At 35.6% G+C, this 25,870-nt stretch overlaps 1 protein-coding gene across 5 annotated transcripts in view; it reads right to left on the bottom strand.

Annotated features, from left to right (window-relative positions):
* Positions 1–10,593: 10,593 nt before the first annotated feature.
* The window catches only part of UAP1 (UDP-N-acetylglucosamine pyrophosphorylase 1), a 41,847-nt gene continuing 26,570 nt past the window's right edge, over positions 10,594–25,870 (bottom strand). For 3 of the 5 annotated variants that reach the window (XM_063105259.1, XM_063105260.1, XM_063105261.1), the window contains exons 6-11: positions 20,725–20,918; positions 19,485–19,625; positions 18,523–18,711; positions 17,414–17,464; positions 13,771–13,837; positions 10,594–12,682 (exon numbers count right to left, since the gene is read on the bottom strand). In XM_063105259.1, the coding sequence (XP_062961329.1) occupies positions 12,590–12,682; positions 13,771–13,837; positions 17,414–17,464; positions 18,523–18,711; positions 19,485–19,625; positions 20,725–20,918 (735 nt within the window). In that variant the 3' untranslated portion in view covers positions 10,594–12,589. The remainder of the gene's footprint in view (positions 12,683–13,770; positions 13,838–17,413; positions 17,465–18,522; positions 18,712–19,484; positions 19,626–20,724; positions 20,919–25,870) is intronic. The other 2 variants (XM_063105262.1, XM_063105263.1) reach the window with 2 other exon arrangements.

Here is a 25,870-nt window from a genome sequence, read left to right as displayed (position 1 = left end):
TAATAATTGGCTTTGGGCTAGTGTTGCATAACCTGGTCGTGCTTCTTCCTATTTCACAGTAACTTGAGCGTGGCCCTGGCGACAGCCATCTGGCCCTTATCATCATCTGGTTCTCCTCTGTGCTTACGACTTTTCCTCCTTTGAGACTGCAGGCTGAACCAATCTCTTACCAACTTGCCTTTTCTTGAACTGCTAATGGTGAAGTTCACTGAAAACAATTGCTCTCTCTTTGTTGTCAGTTTCTTCCATTCTTCCTCAACTTTGGTAATTTAAACATTGTAAAGCACAACTATTTCATTCCTTTGCACTTGCAAAAGCTACAGTTGGTATACATAGCATTTTTCTGAACGTTGTTGGGATGAGGACAAGGTGGAGCAGAAAGCAGCATAGCATAGTTATTAAAAGCAGGGATTTCAGAACCAGACAGACTTGGATTTTAATCCCTACTCTGCCATCTCCTAGTTACAAAATCTTAGGTAAATTATTTAAACTCTCTTTTTGACCAATGAATTATTTTTAAATGTATTATAAAACTTAAATGCATGAGGGACTAAGATACCTTTTCTCTTTTTAATCAAAGTATAGCTTAGAAAAGTAAAATGAACAAATCTTAAGTATTTAGCTTGATGAATTTTTACAAATGCATCTGTGGAACACCAGCAGTCAAAATACAGAAATATTCCCAGCACTCAGCAGGCTCCCCTGCTCCTCACTGAATATATCCCTTCCACAGGACGTTACTGTTCTGACCTTTTCCACCACAGATTAGTTTTGCCAATTTTTGGTCATCATGTTTATGCAATAGTGTAGTGTGTATTCTTCTGTGTCTGGCTTCTTTCTTTCAATACGGTTGCTAGGCGATATGCTAAATTTATGTTTAACTTTTTAAGAAACTACCAAACTGCTTTTCATCATTGGTACCAACAACTTATAAGAGTTCCACATCCTTGCCAACATTTGGTATGGTCAATCTTTTTAATTCTAAATATTCTAATAGATGTGTCATGGTACCTGTCACCGTGGTTTTAATTTCCATTTTCCTTATCATGTTCAGCCTCTTTTTGTGTGCTCCCTTGCTCTCAGTTTATCTTCTTATTGAAGTACCTAGTCATATTTCTTGTCCATCTTTTAAATTAGATTGTTTTTTTGTTACTGAGTTTTGAGAGTTCTTATGTATTCTAGATATAAATCCTTTATCATATACGTGATTAGTAAATATTTTTTAACAATCTGTGGCTTGTCTTTTCATTCTCTTAACAGTGTCTGTTAAAGAGCAGAAGTTCTTAATTTTCATAAGGTTCTATTTATTTTTTTCTTTTATGAATTGTGCTTTCGGTGGTGTAGCTAAGGTCACAGAGATTTTCTTCTATGTTTTCTTCTAGAAGTTGTATAGTTTTAGGTTTTACATTTAGGTTTATGATCCATTTCAAGTTAATTTTTACCTATGGTACAAGGTATATGTATAGAAGTTCACCTTTTTTGCATATGGATATCTAATTGTTCCAGCACCATTTGTTGAAAAGACTATTTTTTCTTCACTGAAATGCCTCAGCACCTTTATTGAAAATCAATTGTTTTTACCCAAAACAATGGATTTTTTTTCCAGTTTTTGAAATTTTGGTAAAATACACATAACAAAATTTACCAACTTGACCATTTTTAGGTGTTCAGTTCAGTGGTGTTAAATACCGTCATAATGTTGTGCAACCATCACTAATATCCAGCTCCATAACTCTTTTCATCATGTAAAACTGAAACTCTATATCCATTAAACAATAATTCCCCATTCCCTACCCCTAGCAACCACCATCCTACTTTCTGTCTCTATGATTTTTGACTACTCTATGTATCTCATATAAGTGGAATCTCATGTATTTTTTTAAAATAGATGATGGGTCTATCAAATGACCATGGTGTTTTTATTCCATTGGATACATTTGAAATAGTAATGCAGCCATTACATTTTTGATGTCAATATTATTTTTTAAATTTTTGATAAATTGTGCATGCTAACTTAAGAATGTGGAAGGGAGCTGCATAGTTTTTCAAAATTATTTTATGAGCAAAACTGTTACGAACTCTGAGATAAACAAGTGCTCTAAAACAATTGCCAACTTTAGTGCCTACCTTAGATGCTCATTTTTTGCTTCTGATGATTTCTCTAACATTCTTGAAATCTCAGATGCACTTAAAAGATTTTTTTAATATTATTTTTATCTGGGGGTGCTTTGTAGTAGGAAGCTTTTCAAGATCTCTTGTTGGCCATATCACCATAAATGGAAGGCTGTAATCTCGCTCTAAACCTCCGTTTACTCATCTACTCTGTCTGCTGTAGACTGGATGCCCCCCCAACCTCACTGAAGCTTAAAGCCCCACTGTGACTATTGAAGGTGGGAAGTCCTATTATGGTAATCGAAAGGTGACCTTGAAGAGGTGATCAGATTATAGGACTATGCATAGTGAATGGATTAATAATGGTGGTCAGGGGCGTAGTTCTGAGGACTTTAAAAGGAGAGTCCGTGAGGATCTGTCTCTCCTCTGCTCCACCATTTCTGCTACGTGAGTCCCCCGGTCACTGTTGCCACCACCAACCAAGACCCTCACCAGATGTGTTCCCTGGACTTTGGATGTCCTAGCCTCAGAAACTGTAAGCAATAAATTTCATTTTCGTAAAAATTACCCAGTTCCATGTATTTTGTTATAAGCAACAGAAACAGAGTAATACACTATCTAAAAGGGAAAATATCTGTGCTCACCTCAGAGGGTTGTTGTGATGACTCAATGAAAGGATGAGTATAGAGCTCTTAGTATAATGCACACATATAGTAGAGACTCAATAACTGCTAGTCATTATTTTATTTTGTCCTGAGGCATGGCTAACCAAGACCACACACATCAATGGTAAAATGTCTCAACAAAACGTGGAATACACACATGGGTGCACACATGGGTGGTTAATAGGTAGGAAACAAAAGACAGGGTTGCTGGTTTCCTAACACTATTAAGGAATAAATTTATAAGAAATGTCTGCTTTTTGACACAATGGGATCATGGAAACTACACTACAAAGTGGACCTGTTTTCTTATAGAAATTATCTTAGAATCAAAGGATTGGAATGAAATAAATTAGAGATACCACCAACACTGTGTCCTCTGGGCAAATAAACAATGGAATTAGTAAAACGTGTTTTGAAGCATAAATTACTACAGCTCAATAGACCTGGGAGATTATTTAACTAATTTAGCCAAATTCACCCCATGAGTTTGTGGCCAATCTCATCTCTAATGTTCTGTTAATCCATATTGCTTCCCTAAATAGTGTTCTAAGGAACATGAATGAATACAAGGAGTGTCTATTATTCCATAAATATATATACCGCAATAAAAGTGAAATTCCTTAGAATCACAAACTTGACCTAAATTTAGTGACCAACACAAATAAACATAACTCTTTTAACAGAGAGACAAGAACGACTTGAATGGGCTAACAAACTTTACCGAAAAATTACCATTAAAGGTTTAGACAGACAGATACACCTTTAGTTCTCTTGAGAAATCTACTTAAAATCAAGAAGAAACATTAAAAATAATTTTGTTTGCCACTTTTTCAATATAGCTATGAAACTAAATATTACACTTTTGCAATATATCACTTTTTAAGAGCATTAGTCAGACAGTGACCTCTATAGGTATTGTTATTTTAAAAATATTACACAAACACATGGTAATTGTATTAGTCAGAGTTCTCCAGAGAAATAGAACCAACAGGATGTATATATATATATGAAGAGAGATTTATTTTAGGTAATGGACTCACACAATAATAGAGGCTGGCAAGTCAAAATCTGCAGGTTAGGCCAGCAGACTAGAGATCCAGGAAAGAGCCAATGTTGTAATTCAAGTCTGCAGGCCATCCTTGCTTAGGCAAGGAAGTAGTCTTTGCTCTATTAAGGTCTTCAACTGATTGGATGAGGCCCACCCACATTATGGAGGGCAATCTAAATGAACTTACTGAAAAATACCCTCACAGAAACATCTGGAATAACATATGACTAGATATCTGGGTGCTGAGGCCCAGCCAAGTTAACACATAAAATTAACCATCACAGTAATACAAGACAAATACATGATTATATTAATTGTTACATCCCAAGATTTCAGCTTAAGAGAAAAAGAGATGCAAATATAAAATACAAGTACCCGATTTTTTAAATTGAAATTACCATTATAAACTCATTTTTTTATTTTTCTTTTTTAAACCAAAATGAATTTTCTAGTTCACTCCTCTAAAAATGTCTAGAACCTGTAGCAATAAACACTCCTAGCTCCCAGGTTATAGTGTCTAAATACCATTTTCCATTAAAAGGAACCAGGGCTTTTTTAAGAAATGGTTTCCTTTGGCAAGCTTGTCTCCTTCCCCAGGGGGTACCTCTGTCTTCAATGGGCTCATGGTCTTGTTTGAAGGCCACCTCCAGGAAGTCTGTAGGAGTTTTCCAGAATTAGTTTGCACTGGGTGAGTCACATACTGAGGAGCATGCAGAGAGGAGTGCTATAGTTCCTAGGAACTGGCTCATGGCACACCTTGTGTCTACAGTCATTATTCACACTCAGCTTGGAGAGGACTCACTCTTTCTAAAACGTGGCCTCAACCTACAGTCTGAAAGTGCAGGCTTGATTCCACAAGTGGGTGCAGTTTACAAACCCAAATTTTCATCACAAGGATTTCCCCTAAGTAAAGTCAGTAAAACAAATATGTTGCAATAAATGAGTTAATAAATACATTTTATAAGACACTTAATCTAGTAGTATGAAAAAATTTTTATCTATATAGGATAGGGTGGGAAATGTTGAAGTTGATCCTGAGACATCTTGTCATACCAGAAAGTAAAGAAGCTACGAAAGAATACTGGAGTCACATCTGAGGGACATAGGAGCCAATTTGACATAGCTCAATGGCAAAAACTAATAAAGACTGTAATGAATAGAAATGGTAAATGTGTTTTTTAAAATCCATGGGTTCATACTGATATTCAGGATTGGTGCAGACTGCATTGATCACCCTTTGAGAGTGCTAGGGCATAACTCATTATTCTGGAAACTGGTAAAGGGAAAGAGCGGAGCATTTGTCCTGCATTTGCTGTACAAAGGTAATCAAATAACTGATTGAAGTTTTTCTTTATAAAGAATTCTTGCTAATGAATGCAAAAGAAATGATATGAAAATCTCCATTTTTCAACCCCTAGTTAAATGATAGATCTAGGAAACAATCATCAATTACCATAAAATGAAAGATCAATGGGAAACTTTATAATGGCTGGACCAGGCTGACAATATCTAAACTAAAAACACTGAAAAAAATCTCAGCATCACAAAGAGAAAGACAATTATGTGCCTTCTAATGAGATTCAATAGAAAGTATACAGCATCATCTATGAAGTATCTTCAATCAAAAAATATTAAGCCTGAATTTAATCAAGTCTCAGATATAGCTACAGTTTTCAGAAAAATATAAGAGATAGAGAAATATGTTAAAGGACACCATGGAAATGAAATCCAAAATCTACTAAATTATATCAGAAAAATAACCAGGTTTTTCCACGAAATACTAAAAGAAAAAAAAAAAAAAAGGAGTAGGACATGCATAGTTTAAAAAACATTTGAGATCATTTAAGAAACATATTAGCCAAAAGCAATAAGTAGACTTTAGAACCTGATTCAGATAAACCAATATTAAAAAGATATTTATGAGACACTTGGGGAAATTTGAACACTGGCTGGATATTAGATGAGGTTAAGAAGTTATTGTTAATTATTAAGGTTTTTAAAGATATTTTGGAGAGATATACGAGTGGATAGATAAAACAGACACAAGTGTATGCATCCATCTATCGATAAATATATGTATGAGAATTCTATCTCTCAGATATACAATGAAATATTACACCCACACGCAGAATTAATTTTAAAGTAATTCAATGGAGGAAGGGGACAGTGGGGAGTAAATGAAATAGGATTAGTCAATGTTAGTTGCTAGAAATTAACTAGTTGAGGTTCATTATTCTGTTCTCTACTATTGTGTATGTTTGAAATTTTTTTTTCATTAAACAGAAAGAGTGAGTCTCTGGATTCAGACTCCAGGTTCAATTCACAGCTTTGCTTCTTACTAGGTATATAATCTTAAACAATTTATTTAACCTCTAAGCCTGTTTCCTTGTGGACTGGACAATAAAAGTTCTCACTTCAGGTAATCAGGATTAATTGAGACAATGTATATAAAGTGCTTAATGCGATGCCTGACACATGGTTCAGTGCTATCATAAGATACTGGCCATAGGTATCATTCTTGCTCAGTACTCACTTTTTACGTTCATGATATTTAATCTCTCCTCTGTCAAATATCAGACATTTTAAACTTTATTTTTTTAACCAAAAAACAAGTATTATAGAATGTTCCACAAAGAAAATCAATCACAGCAAAGCAAAATTTTGGTTACATAATCAAACATTGTCTATATTATATCACACTTTTGAATACTTACATGTATCATTAGCATATATGGTTTTTGAGAACCCCTGCAATTAAGAGACCTAGTTAACTTTGTTTAACCTAAAATTTCCCAAACTTATTTATTTTTAATATTTTTTAAAAATTTGTTTTATTGTAACATAGTTGATTGTACGTATATGTGGGGTACAGAGTTGAATGTCAATACCTGTGTGCAACATGTGATGCTCAAATAAGGATAATTAGTACATTCAACATCATACAATGTAATTATTTTTCATTTTAAACTTTAAAAGGAAATTTATTGTGTCATTTTGATTTTATCCATACCACCTATATCATATATTTTATTATATAAAATATATACAGTGTGAATTGACCACATCATTTGGGGGAAAAAAAATTGCCCACCAGAAGAAAATCTGAGAAGAAATATTTCCTGGGAAGTAGAATCACTGAGGCAGAAATGAAAGAACTGATGTGGAAAGGATGAGTCATGAAACTGTACGGATAGACTTCCTTCTTACGGTGTCCTTCTAACTTCATTCAGAACTTTGAAAACACTATGCCGATATAAATATATTTGGTGTCACCACTGACTCACTGAGCTTTTTGGCAAGCCTTTTAGACCTCTCAGTTCTAAAAGGACATAATGTGATACTGAATTCATATATTACATCAGAGGACTCACATTAAGCCTCTTGCAGAAAGGCTTTATCTTAAAGCACATAACCTTGAATTCATATGGCATATTTCCTTCATACATCCCTCTGAATCGTAAGGCATTATCATATTTCACAAGTGAAGAAGTTCCATTAAATGCCCAACGTCAGAGACAATAGCATAACGAAGACCATGGGATCTCGTACTGCAGTGGTGCACAGGCAACATTTCTCTCTATGAAGATACATTTACATTCCCTCCTCACCTCCACCGCAGCCAATTTTACCTCCAAGTTCCTTCCCAGCTGTCACATGAGTGGTTAATGTGAACGCCCTTGGTTTATTTTTCTTTGGCGCCTTTATAAAGAGTAAAACTTTTTATGATAAAATTACTAATACGTCATCTAAAAATTTTTGAAATAGGAAAAAACCCACCCATAATGTCATCACTTTAGCACATCATTTTTCTACTTCTCATTCAGTCTGAAACTGGTAATGTTTTTAAAACAAATTATTCATTAACTTTCCGCCCTCTCTTCTCTACCAACCCCACTTTCATTTCAGAAAATGTTATGAGTCAGAGAGGGATGATATTTAGAAAGAGCCCTATTTGGGGTGGTTCTTTTCAGCAGTCTGAGAGATTTGCAAAGTGCACTCATCCCCAGAATACTTGCTCCCCGCCGACTGGTCCCATTCTTTGCTTGTGCTGTCCTTCTCAAGAAAAATGTTCCTGACTCTTCCTCTCCCCTTGTCTAGTTTTTCAAAGCCAGAACACATCCAAACTCTCTTCCTTCTCATTCTTGGTGGTTGACTCATAAATGAAGTCTATATCTCCAGGTCAGTGATTCTCACTTCCAGCTGCCTTTTAGAATCATCTAACGCTTTATATAATAGATACGCAGACCTTCCACCAGAGTAACTGAGAATCATAATCTTTAGGACTGGAGCCAAGAACTTGTATACTTTAAAAAAAAAAAAAAAAAAAAACCTCTCCAAGTGACTCAGAGGATCTGAAGAATTTGGAAAGTATTTTTCAAGCAACCACAATTCTTCTGGTCAGGTCTTGATAGTTTCATCTCCCATTCTTTCACCACCATCAGTACAACTCCCTTGGGGTTTGAAAAAATAAAGCTCACATAAGATGTATCTAGTTGGTTTCTGGCTTAACCTACTTTTGTTCTAGGAAAATTGGCTCTCTCAGTTTATCTCCCCAGTTTATGTTCTCCTTTTGGTACCATCCCTCAACTTTTGATCAGCTTCCCTGAATTCTGTTTACAGTAATTGTCCTCAAACCCTAGCGTGCATCAGAACCACCTGAAGTGCTTGTTAAAACACAAATTTCTAGGCCCCCACCCTGAAACGTGTAATGCAGTAATTCTGAGAATTTGTACTTCTAACCAGCTCCTGGGTAATGTTGATATACCTGGTCAGGAAACTACACTTAGAAATCCTATCATTGTTGCAGGTTTTCTAATTAACCCCTTATCTTGGGCATCGCCTGGAAACTTGATGCAGTTGAGTGACCCCATTCCTTCCAGAATAATTATCAGTCTCCCTTTAATGATCCGTCTCTGAATCACAGTACACATTTTCATTTTAAGGCAATTAAATCCAATAAACCTAAGTTAAAATGCTTGAGTGCCTACTATGAGCAATGTGGTTCTAATTACTAAGCCTCACTGATTTTTCAGAATATATGTTAGAACGACTAAGGTGCATTTTCTTGTTAGCAGACAGACACCTGACCCCAATTTATGAAGGGAATATCTCTATTCTCAAAATGAGGGGCATGATGTTTAATTTCGTGTCAACTTGACTGGGCAAAAGGGGGGCATGATGTTTAATTTCGTGTCAACTTGACTGGGCAAAAGGACGCCCAGATAGCTGGTAAAACATTATTTCTGTGTGTCTGTGAGGGTGTTTCTGGAAACATACTAGCATTTGAATAGGTGGACTGGGTAAAGAAGCTCATCCTCATCAATGAGGGTGGACATCATTCAAACTGCTGAGGGCCTATGCATAATAAAAAAGCAAAGGAAGGGTTAATTTGCTGTGCATAAGCTGGGACATCCATCTTCTCCTGCCCTCAGGCAGACATAAGCTCTCCTGGTTCTCTGGCTTTCAGACTCAGACCAGGACTTTACACCATTGGCTCCTCTGGCTCTCAAGCCTTTGGCTTTGGGCTGAAACTACATCAGTGTCTTTCCTGGGCCACTAGCCCAGGAAAAGATCATGGAACTTCTCAGCCTTCATAATCAGATGAGTCGATCCCTGATAATAAATTTCTTTCTATATATCTATATATCCTCTTGGTTCTGTTTCTCTAAAGAATCCTGAGTAATACAATGGAGTTCTTTATTAAGCAGTTCTGCCACCAAACTCCAGTTTATAATGATCACCTTAGTTTAACTCTTACTAAACTTAAATCCTTACATTTTAGTACTAAATTATATTTCCATTGTGTTATGTGGGTTAATTTTATCTCTTTAACCAGAATGCAAACTTCATAAGGAGTGGACTCTGTGTCGTACTTTTTATCCCCTGTATGACAGTTCTGGACATGGGATAGGCTCAGTTTTTATTGGCTGACTCACGCATTCATCACTTCCCAATATGCTTTTCCTAAACTGGGGTTAAAGAGAACCACAAATTGCAAAAACATCAGTTTCAGACAATAGAAAACCGATTTCCACTCCAACTGAATGATTTGTATTTTAGTAAGTCTCCTAGATTATGAATGAGTTTTCCTTGCCTCTTTTTACCTGAGTAACTGAGATCTGACTGTACCATGATGAATCAAGAGGAAACACTGGAGATAGTAAGCCAGGGTTAGAAATGAAATCACATATCACTAATACCTCCAAAACTTCTGGGAATAGAAGGGCTAAAAAGTGAAAATGAAATTTTTTATCTTCCAGTAGATGTCACTAAGCACACCCATTGGGCTTATGTATTCCTTGTGACTATCAGTAAAGTTATTAACATGTAGCAGGTGTGATTTGACCAGACTCAAAGTGACTATTAACTCCCACATATATTCTACCATATTATTGCCAAATGATTCTAATTCATTTTTTATAAACATTTTACCCAACTCTGTATTTTCTAAATTAGAACAATTAATTAACAAGGACTCATAAAGATACATAATGCTTTTTAATCTCATGGCTCAGACTCTTTGCCCTTAATCTACACAATGTTCTCTAGCCATTGCTCCTCTTCAATAAAATCACTACCATAATCCATGCTTCCATTCCTCCACTTCCTTAGCACTATTGGTGTGATCTTAAAGATAGGGCAAGAGGAAATAGCAGATGAAGGCTTAGGAAAAAGAAGAGGAATCACCCCTTTCAAGTGCTAAAAACTGTTGTTCTGTCCTTGTATTAGACTGTTTTGTGCTGCTATAACAGAATACCCGAGACTGGGTAATTTATAAAGAACAGAGGTTTATTTGGCTTACGATTCTGGGACAGCTGAATCTGGCACGGGCCTCAGGTTGCTTCTTACTCATGGCGGAAAGGGGCAGGCAGCCAGTGGGTACAAGCAGATCACATGGCGAGAGGAAGCAAGAGAAAGAGAGAAGGTGCCAGGGTTCTTTATTTTTTTTACTTATTTATTTTTTTGTCTTTTTCGTGACCGGCATTCAGCCAGTGAGTGCACCAGTCATTCTTATATAGGATCCGAACCCGCGGCGGGAGCGTCACCGTGCTCCCAGTGCAGCACTCTACCGAGTGCGCCACGGGCTCGGCCCTGCCAGGGTTCTTTAAACAACCAGCTCTTGCGAGAACTGATAGAGCAAGAACTCACTCATTACTCCCCCCACATAGGGAAAGCACTAATTCATTCATGAGGGATCCACCCCCGTGACTCAAACTGCCACAATGGAGATCAGATTTCCATGAGTTCTGGAAGGACAATGCATCCAAACTCCATCAGTCCTTATTCCATTGGGAGCCCCTTACAATGAGAACTCAAACATTACAAATCATTTTGAAAAACTGAACAGATAACAATAGCAAAATTGGGCTGTTACTGAAATAAGATAAAACCAGAAATGTGCTAGATGCATTATTAAGGTCTTAGTACAAAAATATATATAAATTTAGATATAGATAGATATAAATATCAGATGATCTTTAAAAAAATATTCTGATCCTTAAACAAAAGACCCACCCATGACATCCCATCTTGAGATGATCTGTTAAAGGAAAATAAAATTTTATTAATCACTTCTCTGGGTATAATTTTTAGAATCTTTCATTTGTCCAGACATTACTTTTTATGCTTTTGGTCAGTACATAAGTTCTATATAAAGTGCATTTATAAAGCTCAGTATTTTCATGCAAACTCATTGTAAACACAAAGAACCCTTAATAACAACCAATTATCTATGAACCATATTTTAAAAACCACCTTTGTTTCTTCTTTTTAATCCTCTAGCTGGAAAAAACAGGAGTGGTAGTGATTAACTTGTCTAAAGAAATCCAGGAACTATATTCTTTTGAATTCCTAAGTGCTGCCAAATATTTAAACAAAAGAGAGTAAATGAACAATTTAAACAAGGTTTCTCAACCTTGATGCTATTGACATTCTGAGCTAGATAATTCTTTCTTATAGGAGGCTATCTTGTGCATTATGGATGTTTACCAACATGCCTGATCTCTATCCATTAGATGCCAGTTGTACCATTTCACCCTATTAGTTGTGACAACCAAAAATGTCTCCAGATATTGCCAAATGCTCCTTTGAGGGTGAAATCAACTCTGGTTGAGGGCCACTATTATAAAGTGATAGGAAGATAAAGCCCAAAGTTAAATATTCATTGAAGAAAGCTCTATGACTCTGCAACCTCACAGAAGAGTCGATTTATTTCTATGCATTACCTCGAAGTTTCTCCCAAGTTTCATATTTTCCCAATGAAATAATTTTTTTAAGATACAAATGACAATCCAGAAACAAGAGGATAAGTTTATTTTACTGTCCAATTATTTTCTTAAAAAAGTTTAATGTTTGATAAAATAAAACAAACTTTTAGTACCATAGAAACCCTTTGACATGTACAATGATATATTATCACTATGTACAACTTCAAAAACAAATGCTTCCAGCTCCAAGTAAAGTGATGTTGAACATCCTAACTATGGTTATGATGTAGGAAATTTCCTGAATGGCCAATGTATTCCTTGGCTTGGGGAAAATATTATACAATTGAAAAATATAAATAAGACCTTCAATGAGTTGAGAATCATAAAAATGCTATCTGAAGTTCAATCATCTGGATCTTCGGAAGTTTGTAATAGTTATAAGAGTTCAACAAGCAAACGAACTCTGGATATTCAAACTTCAGTCTTCCAGGAGAGGTTCACAGTTGGTCTATCAAAAATAAAAGCTGTTACTAGTGTGGCAGGACTTGGTATCTGCTTCATACACCATTTTTCACCAGCTCATGGACACCATTCTCATCAATGATTAAAGGTGCATGGAATTCTTTATCTGCCACATAACTTTCTATTCCCTAAAAGAAGGATTGAAATGAAACACAGTTAGAAAATTGGTGGGCACTAGTCATGCAATGCTGGATTTAGTGGCTATAAATATGATTTAAAGCATGAATGCCAAACGTTGGGTTGAGATGCACAATTTGAAAGTCCAAAGTCTATTTAATATACTTTTTAAACTGAACTTAGTAACCAACTTATTAGTAAGAAACAAACAATAGCAAAAAAAAGAAAATTACTATGATTATAGTATATCTAAAGTTAATAAGATGATATTCATTCTTCTTATAATCATCACTCAATAGAGTTAATCTTCTAAGCAAGACAGCTGTCTCTGATGCTACAACTAAGCAGTACTGTCAAGGATCTCCAGAAAAAAAATTACGTAATTACAATAGTAGGGACCCCTAAGTCCCCAGGTTTTAAAAATAATAGTAATAAGTAAGAGGGGTCTTCAAAAAGTTCATGGAAAGATTCATATTCTTTTAATTTTATTTTTCCATGAACTTTTTGGAATATTTGAACTCATATATGAACTAGACTCTGAAAGAAAAATTACATTGCATTAAAAAGAACTAGATGATTTATCTAAAAAACAAGGCTGACTATGTAAACTTATTTTAAAAACCCTATTACATTTCAATGGATAGGTGAAATGGACTACACATTATTTCTGTTGATGGCAACTAACCCACTTATGGCAAGATGCAAAGCCATAACAGCAATTCTTAAAGAGAAGAATTCAGAACAAGTGCAGCTTTTCAGCTTCCTCCCAGGAAGAGCTACGCAGGGCAGGACCATCAGAAAATGCTGCATCTTCTCTAGGGGCAACTTTACTTAAACATAAAACAACAGCAGAATCCTGCTTTTTTCTTTTAAGTTTTATTTTTAGTTGACAAATAATAATTATATATATTTATGGGGTACAATGTGATGTTTCAATGCATGTATACACTGTGGAATGACCAAATCAGGCTAATTAATATATCCATCACCTCAAATACTTATCATGTCTTTGTGGTGGGAACATTTAAAATCCACTCTCTAAGCTGTGAAATACACAATACTTTGTAAAAGAATAGGGAAAAAAGCAAAGCAAACTTACTTCTCCAGCATAGGAGATAAGAGGAGAGATTTCACACTGGATTGGTACATCATTGGCATCCTTCAAGCTAAGGAAAAAACAAACATGTGTTAAAGATTTTGCGCCCCATGTTACTAGTAAAACAAATGGAATAGATTCTACCCTGATGATCACAAAATTCCCTAAGGACTAATTTAGCATGAAATTCTCATGGTCAGAAAGACACTATCTATGGCAAGTACCAATAATTACTGGTAGCTCTTTACAGCACTTTACCAGTATTTATTACCATCCCCTTATGTACCTCTCAGTTGTTACCACTTCCAAGTTTCAATTTTATAAAGAAAGGAGTATTTATTGAGTATATACTATGTGCTAGGCCCACTATTTGGTGCTTTGAATCCTTCATATTTCATTTTAATCCTTACCACAAACTTACAAGTCAGGTACTAATGTTGACAAACATTCTAAGGCTTCACTGTACAATATAGTAGCCAATAGCCACATATGGCTACTTAAATTAATTAAAATTTTAAAAATTAATTAAAAATTAAAAATTCAGTTTCTTAGTCATAGTAATCACATTTCAAGTGCTCAGCAGCCCCAATGGGTAGTGACTATGAAATTGGAGAGCACAGATAGAAAATATTTCCTTCACTGCAGAAAGTTCTACTGGACAGTACTGTTCTAAAGATCATTAAATTATTTCACAGTGCATGTTTTTCTGTAAAATCAAAATATCCTAGATTAGCTGAGCTGATTTATTCAATGTTTCAAAGTAGTTCTGTTACCAAAAGTCCCTTTTTAAAGAGCTAAAGCAGAACACACCCAAGCAAGGCAAGCCCAAAGTCACCATTTGCTTCTTACAAGTTACAATCTAACATTAATAGCCATTTACAATCCTAAATTTCTAAATTACCTAACACAAAAATCAGTAGTGTTTTCAACGCATTTATAGTCATTAGACCTCTGGGTTACTTGCCATTTCAAGAATCACCAATATGATACAGAGCACACAAAAATCTATCTCTTATAGCCTCAAACCATAGCTCTTCATTGCTTTCCCAAGTATGTAGCCTCAAACTTGGTGGAGTCACTAAAATCAGAGAGCTTCTGAGTTTAGCCACAGATCAACCCTTCTCTAGAGAGAACTGTTTAGCTAACATTCAAGGCACTCAACATCCTACTTGAACTTACTTATTCTGCTACTTTCCACTCAAACCAGGCCACAGTCATACTCTCTTTGGATTATTTAAGTCATTCTCAACTACAGTCTCTTCGACTATATAAATCATACCTGTCCTCTAAGACTTAGCTCAAGCCCTAACCTTCACTTAACCACTGCATTTCATAGTGATTGATCCCATTCATTTATTCATAGAAAAAAATAAATTTATTAGATATATGCTAAGTCACTAGCTCCTAGAATAATTATTGCTGATATCACACATTTAGCACACAATCACATACTGCCTGATAACATTACTTAACTTCTATGTTGATCCTCCCAGTAGGCTGTAGAAAATGACTTATTTCTCTTGTGTAAGATACTTCAGCACCTAATAAACTAACAGCAACTGTAGGCCCGCTCACAGGCCTACCAATGGCTGTTGGCTGAGTGAATCAATGACCTATGAGAGTTGACGGATGACAGACTAAAGCGGAGAAAAGAGGAGGCACAGGCTGGGGACACATCTCTCTAGATATGTTTCAGATTCTATCACAAGAACTCAAGAGGCCTCATCCAGATCCTCTGGGGAAACCAAATGGGAAAAATGAGGGCCCATCTCAATGATAAGATGTAGATAGCCCAGTCCCACCTAAATCCCTGAAGGATTCAGTTTACCAGGATCAGAAGGTGGTTTTGAAACCAAGGAATATATGCATATCTGGCCTGAATATATAATTTCCCTTCTAGGACCACAGATATCCCAAGAAACTAAGAAAGTCATCTCGGGATATAGGCAAATTAGCCCAATAAACACTATTGCCCACCCCCCGCCCAATTCTTTAACCAAGCATCTTTTTGGTAGATAACACTATTCAGTAACAAAGTAAAAATAAAAATCAGTCCATTTTATCAAAACTTAGCATCCTTCTTCACTCTTTCAGAGTATCTCCAAGCTGTTTCTTCCCTTTTTTTATACAAAATTCAGGGGTACTTCAATAAGTTTATGGAAATATAGAATCAAAAGAAAATACTAATTTTTCTGCAAACTTTTTGAGGTACCCTCATATGTCCTTTTCATATCTCACTTTTAAGTGATCTCTTTCAACTCTCTGAGGGCATCCTTTGGTGCTAAGTATTTCAGCAGGAAGTATTTCTAAGTCCATGATCTTGTTTATGGCCAAACTTAGATTTCAGTTTAATTATTCCACAAATAGCTAAAGTGAAGTAAACAGAAGAGGGGGTAATACTAAATAAAAGAACCCAAATAAAACTAAATAATGTTTAAAACTTTTTGTATCTTAACTAAGATAGCTGGATATTGTTTTCATCTGTATAACTAATTAACTTTTTCACTTTTAGGTTAAAAGCTGTGGTTCGATAAGAAGGAAATTTAGGGTCAAAGTTTTATTTCTTAAATTATAGAAGCAGATTTCTTCCACATATTATAAATGATGGATGAGACAGAAGGTGACAGAAGGTGACAAAGGGCTCTGCACTCCAGTTCTCATGGCGTGAGGGACAACAGTCATCTATGGCTTCTAGAAGAAACAAACCAGATCTTCAAGTCCACTTCCTTGTCTACAGGGCCACATTCCTAAAACACTGACACTCTCAGGGACTTGTCTCTCCAGAGCAAAGATGAGTGGCGCAGGCAGGAAGAAGCAGGTGGATGAAATTGACCAGTGCTACTCTATTTCTGAGATAACTTCTACCTCCAGATCCTCTGCCCTAGGCACATTTCCAAATTATCTTAAAAACTTGAAATTCAAACTAAACCTAGTAATTTTTAAAGTGTAGTAAGAATATCTCTTTAGCTATAAAGATAATCTCTTTAGCTATAAAGCTGTCTCTTTAGCTATAAAGATAATGGCTTTTTTCAAACTCTGTCAGTACCCAGACAAGAGAGGATACATGCTACTTCTAGCTACAAATGACCTGTATTAAGACAAAAAGATAAGAAGCAAGATAATAATTAACTAAAACTAACCCACAATGACCAAAAAGGAGAGCTGTTAGTGTGAGAATAACAAAAGAACAGTTTTTCCATATTAAGAGCCATCAAATAGGTCAGAAGCAGTTAGCCTTTATACTGAGAGCATATATCCAATTCAATAAGACACATCTTCAGAATATTATTCTTATCTAGCTTATGCTTACACTAAAAGGTGTAAGCTGGGATCCAAGTTTATTTTCCCTGGCTTGTAACCTGCTCTAGATCTTATTTATCACCTGTAAATTTGTCACTGTGGGCTCACACACCTATGGTCAAATTCTTTAGTAAAGCACGCTCCCTATTTCCAGCATGCACTTAGATTCTCAGTTAGTGTCATCCAGATAGACACCTGCCACCAAGTAAGCAAGGAATCCCCACCAAAGCTTCAACCATCCTCCCTCCAGACCCCCAAATGGCAGAGCACTAAACTACAATGCCAGTTAGTATGGAGGAAAGCACAGCCCCATCACCATGCACTGCAGGCAGGCTGGTATATTTACTTGTGATGGACATCAGCTGTGATGGTCTCTGGCTTTCCATTTGTAGCACTGCTATGTAGGAATAAATAAGCATTAATGGGAACGGAAACAAATAATAACAATGAAGTGGACTTGCAAAATATATGTGACTGAATGGTATGTATTTATGGTAAATCATAAATTTGACATAGGAGATCTGAAGGGGTAAAAAAACAAACTCAATGGCCAAAGATGAAGCACGGGGACAATGTGACAAACCACAGAGCAAGCATGTTGACAAGACAATGTCTAAAAGTGGCCTTAAACTGGGAGACAGAAGCTACCACTGCTCCTTCATGTAAAAACAGTTATGACCCAGTAAGTTCCAATGCCCAATGTTCTAACATTTACTGAGGCATTCTTGAAGCCAGTCATGTTATCCCTTAAGAATATAGATTAAATGGCGAATGCTTTTTATGTAAATACAGAAACATCAGATGATTTAAAAGGGGAAATTCTAGTTGCCAATGAAGATTTCATCATAAAATATAAAATTTCACTTAAAAGAGCTTTATCTCAGGTTTGAATAGCTACAGGTACCTTCTTTATTTACCTCTGACAACCCAAAACATTTCTAAAGTTTGAATATCAGTGAAGGTAACTGGCACCTTCTTGGCACTTCCTCAGTGACCTGAAAGTGCTGTGGTGAGAACTGTGGTGGGCCTACATTTCACTGGTAGCCTGTGGGTGGTGGAGCTTTTGGTGGTTCTCACAGATAGCACTTGCACAGCAATGACCAATCTCTGTGGCTGAGGGACTTAACCTGTGGTATAGTGTATCACTGATGGGTCTTAACCACATGGCATGAGAAAAGAATTATCTTCTGACCATTATTTAGTAGGAGTCATTTCACTGACATGGTGGGGAAGTGTTCAAAAACAAGAGATTTCAAAGACATTCCTCTTTAAGAGGAAGTAGAACTATCATTCTCTTTGTAATGGGCAAAGCTGTTGCTATTTCACATCAGGAACTGCCCACACATCAACACTTTGCTTTTTAAATAAAATATCTAGGAATACATCACAGAGAGAAAGTCCAAGAGGAAAAGTCCAAGACAGCATTCACACAAAAGAGAAAAGATACTGACTTACCGGGGAATTGCTGGAAGGCGAGAGCCATTTTCATCTATGAAGTGGCCCCCAGCATTGAGGACCCAGCAGTGATGAAGGGACATCAAAGCATGCCTTGCAGTAGTAGGGTTGTCCTTCCCATTCTGACTGTCTGCATTCTTTAGTGGAGAAAACTCATCTTCCCGTAATACTTCATATACTACAAACTTCCTAGAATGAAAACAAAGACTTCTTTATTATCAGATAAAAGTGCATACATAGCTTCTGACTCATTTCCACATAGCTAAGCCTTTGGTCTTGAATAATAGGCTTTCTTAACCCAATTTCAAATGAATGATTAATAAAATAATACTCATCCCTGAACCAAAGAAACTTGGAATTTTCTTCTCCAGTGCAAAATGAGAAATCATTTTACCCTTAATTATAAAAATAATTCATCTTAAATCAAAAAGATTAGAAATCTTAATGCACAAAGATCACATTAGTATTTGTTCTGGCAGGAAATAAAAACGTAGCCAAAAAGGATTATGGGAAATGTATATGGGAAGATTAATCTTACTCAGCTAATCTGCGTCCTGCATTTTCATTTAGGTCAAAGTCTGAGACGTTGACAATCTAAAAATACATTCACTGAAACATTTATTCGTAGGTCAGTAATATATCCTAAACACAGAATGGAGCTTATCCTAACCTTTTTAGTCTTTCAGCTAAAATAAATGACTTTAACAACTTTGCAGGACAGCCAGATAATAAACTAGTTGATGAAAGATGTACTCTTTCTCAGGCAACTCAGACCATACTCGTGGAGTGGTAGTTATACAGTAGAGAATGATAATGAATCTAGGCTATACTTGCATGATCAAAATGCCATATCTGAGATCCCTGCTATTAGATGTTTCCTGAAAACATTTTCCTGACTAAAAGAGTAAAAATCAGCATTACAAGACAAATACTTAATCTTACTGGTGCTATTCAAAGCATACTTTGCAAACTGGAAGATGTCAAAGACAAATTTTTCCATCTTTATTCCATTTGGTTTATCTGGTTTAATTAACTGCCCCTGGGAATCCACATATGGAATCTTCTTTTGAGCCACATGGTGCTGCAACTGAGGTTCATAAACACTAAGAAGTAGGGGAAAAAAAAAAAAAGGATATATCGCTTCTCAGATTTAAAATGCCAAAAAATCTGATAACACTCAGGAGCAAATGCATCAATAACAGTACTACGATTTTCAAAGTGAGGGACATTTAAGATTTACTTCATATTTAAATATCAAATGAATAGATTTCCCCCATTTATTTCCTTATATTTAAAAAAAATAAATAACGATTTCCACATTAAAAATACACACACACGTACACACACACACATTCAGCTCACACCAATGTCTCTCCCATAATTTCCATATCTTTTGTAAAATGTTCTCAACTTTCTCAACTGAGATCCTTCAAGTATGGGATAGAAAGATGAGTATTAAAAGTTACTATGGATGAATTAATAATACAGCTACAAACAACACAGTAGAATGGGAAATATTTTGAAACTGTAGTTTATATACTAAAGTAAAGCTTCTTAACTTTTTAAAAAGATACTCATCTTGAATATCTGAAAGCTATCAATGAATCAGATAGTGAGGATGTCCTTCACTTAAAAATCTGGTGGGATAAAACAGCTCTTATTTTATCTTTTGTGGCACTACCATGCTGATTTTCATGCAGGTCTCAAATTCTTTTTTCTTTACTCTTTAACGCACTAGTTCCTAAATGCTAGTCTGGGAACCAGCTGAATTAGAATCGTGTGGGCAGCCTTTCAAAAACACTGATGCCCTGGATCTACCTCCAGAAACTCTGACTCAGTTGGTGTAGGGTAGAAATCTGTATTTTTAAAAAGCTTCCAGTTGTGGTAGAGAGAGTTCTATTTTTTATTCTTTGCTTCAACAGAACCTAGCACACAGGGATGGGAGGGAGAGAAGAAAAGGGAGAAATGCTTTGGATTCCAGTTAATGCAATGGAGAATGGGCTCCTACTAATTCTCACCTTACGATATATCTTACTAAAAACAACCATAATGTCAGATAAATTACCATTTGATAAAAGTGATCTTTAGGAAAGAAGATGAATTCTGTGGGATATGGACGTGGGGTGTATGCATACCTCTCAAGTGGCTAAGTTTCTCATTAACAATGAATACAATTTTAAAAAGCCCCCATCTTGCCCATACTTGACAACATCTCTCAGAAACGGTACGGTGAAGAAATGGTTGGCGATGTTCCCTGCATTGAACAGCAGTCGTCCATCTGAACTTCGTTTTTGAGCTGTTGCCAGGGAAATCTCACTGTATTCTACCACCTGGTATACTCCATCCACTCGGCAAACCACTCCAACTGGTTCTGTAGGGTTTGTTTTCTCTACCACCTGCCCACCAAGGAAAGAACAATAGAGGAAAAATTTAATCAAATGCTTCATTGGAGATACACCATTGCCAAAGGCCATATTTACAATTTTGCTTACATTTGTCTTCGAGATATTAAGTCAAGAGGAATATTTAACTTTAGGCAAAACTATCCATTTATATTCATTGACAGACTACTTTCCAACTGGAAATGAGGTAAATTATCTCCTTCCTGTATATCACCTAACTAAACTGTGGAGTAGAAATTCCATCGTACACATGTAGACGAGAGGAAATCACATCAGACAGAATAACTGAGAAGTCTATAGCCCTCAAATATCTGTATTTTTTATTATTTAATTTATCCTTAACCACACTCAATTACTTTGATAATAAATGAAATGAAATTTCTCTAGGATTCACAAAACAAAAGATGTAAGTAAGGCATTTTGTCTCTTATCTTACATTTCCCAAATCATTACTTCATTTAAAAGTAGCATTTTCCTTCATTTCACTCATGAATATAGCATTTTTCTCATTTTCCAGGGACAATGATAGGAAGCGGGGGAGTTAAAGCAGGCAGTTCACTGGGCTCCCATTCCAACTTTAAGTAGAAAAACCCACCCACATATATCAATTTTGCATACTAGATTTTGGTTGAAGTAAGAGATTCTAGGCTAAAAAAAAAAGTTTGAAAACCAATGTTTTGATCATTTGTCAATGGCTCTGGGCTGGTAGGGGACCTAAAAGAAAGGCATGTATCAAAACCAGAGGTAAAATGTAAGAGTATGTAATTTGAAAAAAAAACCTTACAGGTGATCTGATATGCCACCACCCTGATCTCACACGTGACTGACCTAAACTAAGTGCTGAGAAAAACTAGGAAGGAACTGTATGCAATGCACTAATGTAAAACCAAGGTTCAGATGAGATGAATATCCCACAGAAGAATCAAACAATAAAAAATATTTGAGGTACTATCTTGTTTTTCCTGTATAATTAACAGTTCAGCATGCTTCAGAGTATTTTTAAAAATCTGTCCCCAATTTATAAAGTCTATCCTAAACATACGTGGAATTACATCAATAAAGTTAAAACTTTTCTTCAGCAGCTGATTTCTTAAAATAAATACAGCCAGAGCAGTCTGTCATACAACTAAAGCCATTATTGAGAACTTTGTTTACTCAGCAGTTAGAGATACAGGCAGTGAGTCTAGCTCAGAGAGGCAGGGCTACTGGATAGTAAACTGCTGTGTAGTTTCACTGTTTGCCAACCTGAAAGGAACACAGTATGCAACGAAAAGAAACTTTCTACCAAGGAAGTGGGTTAAACTGGAGGGACATATTATACAGTAAAATGATTTAAACCAATCATGGGCCTATTTGCAATTGCTGTATATCAACCCATCACCACCTCTCACTTAATATACTCTACAGTGGGTATCTTACTAGACAGGGAATTTGGAACAGATTCTCATTCCCATTTTTTAACAATGCACACAAGGTTTATTTTCCAATCACCTCTGTATACCCCTACTCCCAAACAGCCATGAAAAATAAAAATAAGCATATTCATATTTTACATTTCCCAAAGATTTACTTCAATGACAACTATTAACCTCCAAATATTACAAAAGTCTAAATTGTAGAAGAAACTGCAATTTATGTAAACTGCATAAAGTTGTAAGTTAGTTTACGTTGTTCAGGAAAGATATACAATATAAAATTAAGAGGTTTGCTCAATATTTTATAAGTTAAACCCTGAAAAGCTCAGTCCAAAATAACACTTTAACCTCAAAGTTACTGTAACTGTTTTACAAAACCATCTTCAATTAACAATTGTTCCTACTCTTCTAGTTTTGTACTTTTGCAAACTACCCCACTCTTTAAATCATTTCTCAAGTTTCTTACTCCATAAAAAATACTTAATGCACAAAGATAGAGGCCTATTAAAGAAGTACTTAAAAGAATTCTATTACACTATGAATCACTCCCTAATTTAGGTGTTTTTAAATATATATTTTAATATCTTTTCTTATTTAAAAAAAGGGGAAGGAGAGGTTACATAAATGCTATCTAAGATTTCTAAAGTTTTTAATATATGCCAGTCTGGTCATATTTTTGTTCCATCTTAATACTTATTTATCATTTACTGAGTAAGTACTACATTATATGTCAGACATAAGACTAAGCAGTGAGTCTGCAAGGAAGACTGAGTCTACATTTGTCCTAGAGGACCCACAAGAAATGGAGAGGAGTGACTGGTTAACACTTGCATCTCTGCGTGATTAGTGTATTCACAAAAATTAGCACACCAGTTAAAAGTTTTTTGAGCTGCTCACAAATACATAACTAGTCTAAAGAGTATGATTATCTAATGTGATGTAATACTTAGACTAGGTGTTGGGAAACATGAATTCTAATCCTGGCTCTATTAATGTGCTGAAGGACCCTGAGCCTGGAACTTATAAAGTACTGGAACTCAGGGCACTAATTTCTGAGATCAAAGGGGTTGACCAGATGATCTCTGAGGTCCCTTCCAGGTTTGACACTCTCTGATCACATAAGAGTTTAAATTGATTCGGAAGTTCGCATGGTAAAATTTAAGTTTCTGTTTTAGAAACAAGATGACACCAAGTGGAACAAAATCAGAAATACACTATTTCCTTTTTTTTTTTTTTTTTAAAACGTAGTAGTTATTTATGATCCAATACTGTTTTCACTATAGTTTAGTAGCTATTTAAAATACAGTATAGATACCCACAGGGTATTAGAACAGGCAGAGGTCTTAAAGAGATGAACTAAGCCAACTCTTTCATTTTCAGAGTCAGGAGAAGTCTTACTAGGTCTATCAGCTCAATCTCTCAAAACTTGTATTTGTAAATTTAAGATTTCACCTTCTAGATACGACTTTGCATTAGATTTATAGATACTTTTGAGAGAAATGACATCTTTGTAATAGAAAATCTCCATCCAAGAATACAATATGCCACTAATGGCAGGTCTTCTTTTTAAATCCACATATTTCATATTTTTATGTAGTCTAATTTGTCTTTGAAAGAAGCCCATATGGTTTCTGCTTTGGGCAGAAAGGTCTTCCATTTGCATCAAAATTATTAAATTATTCTAAATTCTCTTCTAACACCTTTGTGTGGTTTCCTTTTTTTATGCAGTAGTTCCCTGTCTGCAGTTTTGTTTTCTGATGTTGTAATTACCCACAGTAAAATGCAGTCTAAAAATATTAAATGGAAAATCCCAGAAATAAACAATTCGTAAGTTTTAAATTGCAAGCCATTCTGAATAGCATGATGAAATCTCACACTGTCCTGTTCTGTCCCACCCGAGAAGTGAAACATCCCTTTGTCCAGTGTGTCCATGCTGTATACACTCCATGCCCATTAGTCACTTAGTAGCTGTCTGGGCTGTCATGGTATAACAGTGCTTGTATTCAAATAACCCTTATTTTACTAAATAATGGCCCCAAAGTGCAAGAGTAGTGATGCTGGCAATTCAGATATGCCAAAGAGAAGCTGTAAAGTGCTCCCTTTAAGTGAAAAGGTGGAAGTTCCCCACTTAATAAGGAAGAAAAAAATCATATGCTGAGACTGCTAAAATCTACAGTTAAGAACAAATCTATCAGTAAAATTGTGAAGAAGGAAAAAGAAATTCATGCTAGTTTTGCTGTCACATCTCTAACTGCAAAAGTTACAGCCACAGTGCGTGATAAGTGCTTCATTAAGATGGAAAAGGCATTGAACTTGTGGGTGGAGACATGAACAGAAAAATGTTCCAGTTGACAGTAATTGGGTTCAGTGCTATCTGCCATTTCAAGCAACCACTGGGGGTCTTGGAATGTATCCCCCCCGGATAAGGGGGTACTACCATGTTAACTTCTTAATCCATTTGAAATTGACTTGGTATGAGCTTTGAGGGAGAGATCTCACTTTATTTTTAGCCAGTTATCTCATTCATTTCCCCCACTGATTTGAAATGCTATAGTTTTATATGGTATGTTTTACATGGATTTTTTTCTGACTGTGCTATTCTATTTCCATTAATCTGTCATTCTATTCTGGTTCCAGTACCATATTCCTAGTTGCTTTTTATTTACTATTCATTTTAATATCTGATAGATTGTCTCCAATTCCCCTTCTCACCTTATCACCATCCTTTTTCAACATTTTACTGGCCATGTTTATACGTTTACTCTGAACTTTACATTTTCTCAGATGTCCTGAAAATAGTCTCATTATGATTCTGATTGTCATTGGATTATATTTTATTTGATAAGAATGGATACCTTTTCAGACTTCCAGGAAAGTAATATTTAAATCAATATTTATAAGTCTTCCAAAATGGTTTTGTTTTGTTTTGTTTTTAATTTATCAATATACAATGTAGTTGATTTCCATGTCCCTTTAAAACCATTTCCTCCTTTTAGGTCTTGCATGTTTCCTATTTTATTCCTAGCTACACAGTATGTTTTGTTTACTTCCATAAAGGCATGCCTCCTATATCATCATCTATGCAACTAAAAAAGTTTTGAAAAGAATAATGCCAAGGACATTAATATAATGCTTATTTTACAAACTTCTCCCCATCTTAATAAAAGTATGTTTGTGCACATTAAGCAATTATTAATCTCCTTAACTGTCCGTATCTCCAACCTGCATACTTCCATCTTATTCACAAGAATATCATGAGATACCTTGTCAAATGCCTTACTAATGTCTAAATCTACTATTTCTACCATATTTCCCTTACCTACTACTCCAGTAATTTTGCCATAGGAAAAAAATTGTGTTAATCTGATTAAACACAACTCCTTATTAATGAATCTATCCCAGGTCTAGTGATAATCATTCACTTTCCCAGGTACTTACAAATCATCCTCACATATTTACTTGTGATTGATAAGTATACATTACTTCTAGAATCAAGTGCTACCAATTTAAGAAAAAAGTGGGTGTGGATAA

This window comes from Cynocephalus volans, chromosome 8, assembly GCF_027409185.1.
Source record: "Cynocephalus volans isolate mCynVol1 chromosome 8, mCynVol1.pri, whole genome shotgun sequence".
Taxonomy (NCBI): Eukaryota; Metazoa; Chordata; class Mammalia; order Dermoptera; family Cynocephalidae; genus Cynocephalus; species Cynocephalus volans.
Note: the sequence above shows the minus strand (reverse complement) of the source record. Positions and strands in the feature narration are given on the sequence as shown.